Source organism: Chionomys nivalis, chromosome 21 (genome assembly GCF_950005125.1).
Source record: "Chionomys nivalis chromosome 21, mChiNiv1.1, whole genome shotgun sequence".
Taxonomy (NCBI): domain Eukaryota; kingdom Metazoa; phylum Chordata; class Mammalia; order Rodentia; family Cricetidae; genus Chionomys; species Chionomys nivalis.
Window position 1 is genome coordinate 18,506,059 of NC_080106.1, and position 6,275 is coordinate 18,512,333.

At 38.1% G+C, this 6,275-nt stretch overlaps 1 protein-coding gene across 1 annotated transcript; it reads left to right on the plus strand.

Annotated features, from left to right (window-relative positions):
- Nucleotides 1-3,443: 3,443 nt before the first annotated feature.
- LOC130863844 (40S ribosomal protein S10-like) lies at nucleotides 3,444-3,982 on the plus strand. The gene has a single exon (XM_057754153.1). The coding sequence runs from the start codon at nucleotides 3,445-3,447 to the stop codon at nucleotides 3,940-3,942; it is 498 nt and encodes a 165-aa protein (XP_057610136.1). The 5' UTR covers nucleotide 3,444; the 3' UTR covers nucleotides 3,943-3,982.
- Nucleotides 3,983-6,275: the final 2,293 nt, after the last annotated feature.

A 6,275-nucleotide genomic window follows, 5' to 3' on the forward strand; every position in this document is an offset into this window, starting at 1 on the left:
CTAGACACACTGGTTCAGTCTTGCATGGAGAAGGCTCTTTAGTTGTGCCGCCTGGTGAGGGTCTGCTTCCCCTTTTGAAAACCTCCCTTAGCTGAGAAAGACTGCACTCATCTAATGTACCTTAATTCTCCCCAGGAAAGGTACAAGTTGTTTTTATTTAAATAAATCTTGATATTTTCAACAGCTGAAATTAGATGATTTACGTTTCCCCATCCTAGTAACCTGGATTACCCCTCCTTTGGAAATGGAAAGTGTTCTAACCCTATAACCTCAACATCACTGTGAGTAAAACTCTTTCTAATTATATGACTGTGGTAGGCTCATTAGCATTGCTAATCAGCTGACTGTGGAGGGCTTGTGTCTTCAGTTCTAATGTGCATACACTATCCATTGACATAATTGCAGTTCTGAATAAGTACTTAGATGCTACTGTATTTAAAAGTACAAATATGAATTTTTAGTGCATACCACCAAAATTTCAGGAAAAGTATATATAATTTTACTAATGAGTCTTCATATAATTCTGTGTCACTAAATTGAGTTTCCACACGGTACTATTTATCTAAAGTGATCATGGCGCCTAATACTATATGACACTAGAGTTTTAGCTTAAAAATGAGAAAAGACTTCCTCTGGTTTTGCTTTATTTTTACTTTCTGTGACTGAAAGGCAATCATTTCTAGGGGAAGTTTTTTTTTTTTTTTAATCTATGGCAAAGAATAGCTGATGATTTCTGAAAATCACCTTCAAAAGCCCTGTGTGAGATCACCATGATTGTCACAAATGAATATTTATTAAATGTCCACTGGGCTCTTGACATTATACTAGGTTTTTCAGGGATTTTGCTAAAGGCAGACAATAAAAGAGAGAAGCTTTATATGACTATAATTTTACTTATGCATGTATAAGAAAATTATTGCATAATTAGAATATTTGTATATTGCAATAAATGCATAGATACTCCTAATGCTTGTGAACTTGGTAGAAATATTATAAAAAAGAGGTATATATGATGTAATTTCTGTATTTTCATATACTTATGTAAATCTTCAAGTTAATAAGGCTATCAAAACTGAGACAAACTATAACAGCAGCAAATGATTAGGAATAATCTTGTATATTGGGATTCCACACTGCCTTATTTAGTAGAGCCTGCAGTAGAACTTGCTGTAGAATGACTGAAAGAACAAAAGAGTCTGAAGAGGATATGAATCAAAATAAGGTCTTTGAAAAGCCCTTGGCAATAAAAGGATGTAGCAAGAATCTCACGGTAAAAAAAGATGCTTGGTAGGTCTGTGTGGGACAAAGAGAAAGCTCAGATGTGGAATCTCCATGCGTGGTATAGGAGTCAATGTGAGAAAGTCATGTTCATCTAAATGAAATGATAAAATATGAACTCCACAAATTTATAATGAATGATCTGTGAAATAAAAGTTTGAGAAAATGAATTAATGAAGGAAAAAGATATAATTTATTCAATCAATCACTCATCACATCCATTATAGATTTCTTTCTGACAGGTGTGCTAGGGGCTATGTGAAGAATGAAAGTTTTGTAAGAAAATTCTTGGATAGAGAACATAGCATTAACTTGAAAAGTGAAAAGTCTCCCACTGCTCAACATACAGAAATGCAAGCAAAATGAAACGTTATTGTTTTGGGTGAATATCCATGCTTCTGAGAAACTAAGGAGAAATTTCAATTCTTAAAAAATGGGAAAGTTTTTAAAAACAGATCAGGTAAGCTTGGTAGTGATATTGATTATCTTGAGAAGGGAGGTGTGCGGGTGTCCTGACCCATGGATATAAAGGGAACCAGCAGCTAAGACTGGGGCTCAAGATTTGGAGAGGTGCAGTTGAAGCAGCAGCTTTAACCAAGAACCCTGGGGGACACTAGGTGAGTACTAGGGTTTTGGAGTCAGCTTTCCAGCTGCACAAGCAGAATACCCTCTCACATCCCACTTGGCCTGGGCTTTGTGACTAAACAGGAAGAGAGACAGCTTCCCCCAAGAACTTCTAATGACTATAGGCACGCTCTTTTAGAAAGTTCAAGTTTACATGTGAACTTCTATTTGGTGTATCTGCCGAAAAATAACATGAAGGATAAAACATTTCTAATTGTGTATAGTGAAAGCTATAAATGAAGAGAATTTGATAGAACTATAAGGAGAGAGAGACAAATATGCCAAACTATTTGGGATTTATTTGTCATATCTCACTGAATTTTAGAGGGGAATGGGAAATATGTTGACAGGGCTGGGGAGCTAAAGGGAGGGAGGGAGAGATGAATAAGACCAAGATACATCGGATACAGTATGAAAATTCCATAGAGATGAATACATTTTCAAGCAAAAAGAAAAGGTTATTGGTATGTCCCAAATGTCCAAAGAGGAGTTTTGTGAGCAATGTGTTGTCACTATGTCTAGGAACAAAACAGATAGTTTAAGAAATAAACTTTCCTTTCTAAATTTCCAAAATTTGGTTTTTCTATAAAACATAGAAGTGAAAAAATATATTGAGAATGAATTTATTAAATGAGATGTTAGATTGTTTGGTACTGTTTTTATATTGCTTATTTTATTTTTTAGACTATAATATGACTACATTTTACCCCTTTTATTTCCTCCATCCAACTCTCCCACATACTCCTCCCTGCTCGCTTTCAAATCACTAGCCTCTTTTCTCATTATTTGCTGTTGCGTACACATACACACACACACACACACACACACACACACACACATTCTGTGGTGGTTTGGTGGGGGACAATTCTGTATTCTGTCAATTACGTTTTAAATAAGTGCTGATTGGACAGTAGCCAGACAGGAAGTAGAGGCGGAGAAATGAGAACAGGAGTATTCTGGGAAGAAGCTCCCTCGGGAGTCCTGCCCAGATCACGGAAGAAACAGGATGTGACCTGTCCCACTGAAAAAGGTGCTGAGCCATGTAGCTAACATAGATAAGGATAATAGGTTAATATACATTATAAAAGCTAATACGATGCCTGAGCTAATGGGCCAATTGGTTTTATAACTTATGTAGACCTCTGTGTGTTTCTTTGGGACCTAAAGACTGTGGGAACCGGGCAGGACAGAAACCCCAACAAGCAGGCCCTTCATGTTACAGTGGTTTGAATAGGAATGGCCCTATAGACTCAGATGTTTGAATACATGGCCCATAGGGAATGGCACTATTAGGAGGTGCAGCCTTGTTGGAGTGGGTGCGTCTTGTTGGAGGAAGTGTGTCACTGTGGAAGTGGACTTCGAGGTCTCATATGTTCCAGCTAGGCCCAGTGTGATACAAGAAGTCTCCTGCTTCCTGTGAATCAAGATGTAGAACTCAAAGCTCCTTCTCCAGCAGCATGTCTGTCTGCACACCACTGTGCTTCCTGCCATGATAAAAATGGACTAAACCGAGCCTCCGTCCCGGATCCCGCAGCCGTCGCGATGTTGATGCCCAAGAAGAACCGGATTGCCATCTATGAGCTCCTTTTTAAGGAAGGAGTGATGGTTGCCAAGAAGGATGTCCATATGCCCAAACACTCTGAGCTGGCAGACAAGAACGTGCCCAACCTTCATGTCATGAAGGCCATGCAGTCTCTGAAGTCTCGAGGCTACGTGAAGGAGCAGTTTGCCTGGAGACACTTCCATTGGTACCTTACGAATGAGGGCATCCAGTATCTCCGCGATTATCTCCACCTGCCTCCGGAGATCGTGCCTGCCCCCCTGCGCCGCAGTCGTCCCGAAACTGGCAGGCCTCGGCCCAAAGGGCCGGAGGGTGAGCGCCCGGCAAGATTCACAAGAGGGGAGGCGGACAGAGACACCTACAGAAGGAGTGCTGTGCCCCCTGGTGCTGACAAGAAAGCCGAGGCGGGGGCTGGCTCAGCCACCGAGTTCCAGTTTAGAGGAGGCTTTGGTCGTGGACGGGGTCAGCCACCACAGTGAGCTTGAAGACTGTTGTTTGGAATAAACTTTAAAGAAAAGTGAAAAAAAAATGGACTAAACCTCTGAAATTGTACATCAGCCCCAATTAAATGATTTCCTTTATAAGAGTTGCCACAGTCGTGATGTTGCTTCACAGACATAAAAACCCTAACTAAGACACATTCCTAAGTACATGAATCACCCTGCTCAGTCTGTATTGTTATTGTCTGCTTTTAGGGTTGACTATTTGGTATTGGATAACCAATCAGTGCACTCTTCCCTGGGGAAGCCTGTTTCTCCCACTCCAGCATCCCTAAGTTGCTTTGTAGTTCTTCCTGTAGGACTGAGTCTTGGTGGGCATTCTCAGTACATTTGAGCTTGACTCTTGTTGTCCTTGTTCAGCGCATGTTCTTTAGTAACTAACAGCTCTCTAATAGACCTCTCAACAAGATGGGAAATGGTGCCTGACACGGGAAACCTAACCAATCACCCGGGACTAGTGAAGTCATGGATTTTGGAGGGTAACCTACAACCACCACTTTTCTAAACCACATAATCCCTAACTACATTCTTAATATTTGTTCCCTTGTCCTTATAACCACAGATCAATGTAGTCCCCACTCCTCATCAAGAAATCTCTTTTGCAACACACAGAGATCATTACAGACAACAACAGCCAATCAGAATGCAGAGATGAGTAGCCCTGGCCCGGTGGATACATCTACAATATAACTCCTACGCCTAAGGCTCTGGGATCATTGTGGTGGGGTCAGCAGAAAGTTTATAAGAATCAGGGCATCATGGAGTTCGCTGTGAGATTGAGACTCCTAGCAATGTCAAACTTGATACTGTTTTAACTAAGATTATTGAAATTTTAAACCATTATCCATAGAATAAACCTTCATGTGAAAATTTCATACTGATAAATCTGATTATTGTAACACACTAATAAAGTCAAGCTAGGTACCTTAACATCTATTTTATACATGTTCTTTTTTAGTCCCACAATATTTAATATAAACAATTTTTTTAAATTATAAATCACTTTGTCATGCTAATAGAGGACAAAAATGATTTAAAATGTACTAAAAGAGAGTAAAATAAATTTCATAAGTACAAAAAGAGATGATAGAAAATATTTAAATATGAGCTTTAGAAATGGTTCAGTGATAAAATACTAGCTGCCCATCCACATAAGAACACGCACCCACACAAATACATTTACATATGTCATGTTGTATAGTTTATTACATATATATACAAAGTATTCCTAATCTTAACAGATTAAAATATAATGCTAGTTTTTAAGAAATTATCTAAATTCTACTTGTAAGGGCTGTGCTTATAATATTACTATGCAGAGAGATTTAGAAACGAAAAATATTTGAGGCAAATGCTAATAACAAAACTAAGATATGTTGATACTAAACCCAGTATTGTTGAGAGCAAAAGCTTTATTAAAGATAAGACTACAAAGCATAAAATGAAAAATTTTAAAGTTATACCCAAGACAGTACGCATGTTCTTGCTAACAAAGCCAGAGCTAATACAGCAAAAACGGACAGCATTTTGAGACTGAAACACAAATTTTGCTGTCCTAATGAGGAAATTAAAGCCTCCACCTAAAGAACTGCTCAAGAATACAGATTATTAGAAAAGTAAAAGGATTTGAAACACTTTTTTACATGTGATCTTGCAGATAGGCGTGGCACAGTTAATCTTATAGTTAAGAGATACATTTTTCAAATAAATATATACTATTTATGAGAACATGGTATAGGCCAAAAAGACCCAAAGAGGCTCTCACAATATGTTTTTCTTTTCTTTTTTTCTTTTTAAATTGAGCTCTACATTTTTCTTTGCTCTTCTCCCTGCCTCTCCCCTCCCCTCCAACCCTCTCCCAAGGTCCCCATGCTCCCAATGTACTCAGGAGATCTTGTCTTTTTCTACTTCCTAAGTAGATTAGATCTATGTGTATCTCTCTTAGTGTCCTCATTGTTGTCTAGGTTCTCTGGGATTGTGATTTGTGGGCTGGCTTTCTTTGCTTTATGTTTAAAAATATGTTTTAAAGGGGGCATTTTCATACTAGCTTTTGACCATAATACAGTAAAATTAGGAATCGAAACAAAAGGTGACTCCAGACATCCATCCTTAGGTGTGGGAATTTTCAAAACACTCTTCTAAAGTCAAAAGATAGAAATAAAATAATAGAATTTGAAAAATACCTAGACTAGAATAAAATTAATATATAATTTCAAATCTTTTGAGGCAAAGAAATTGTTGTGGTACTTAAAGGAAATTCTGTAGCTAAATATTTGAAAAAAGAAACAAATCAAAGTAAATAAAACGCAAAA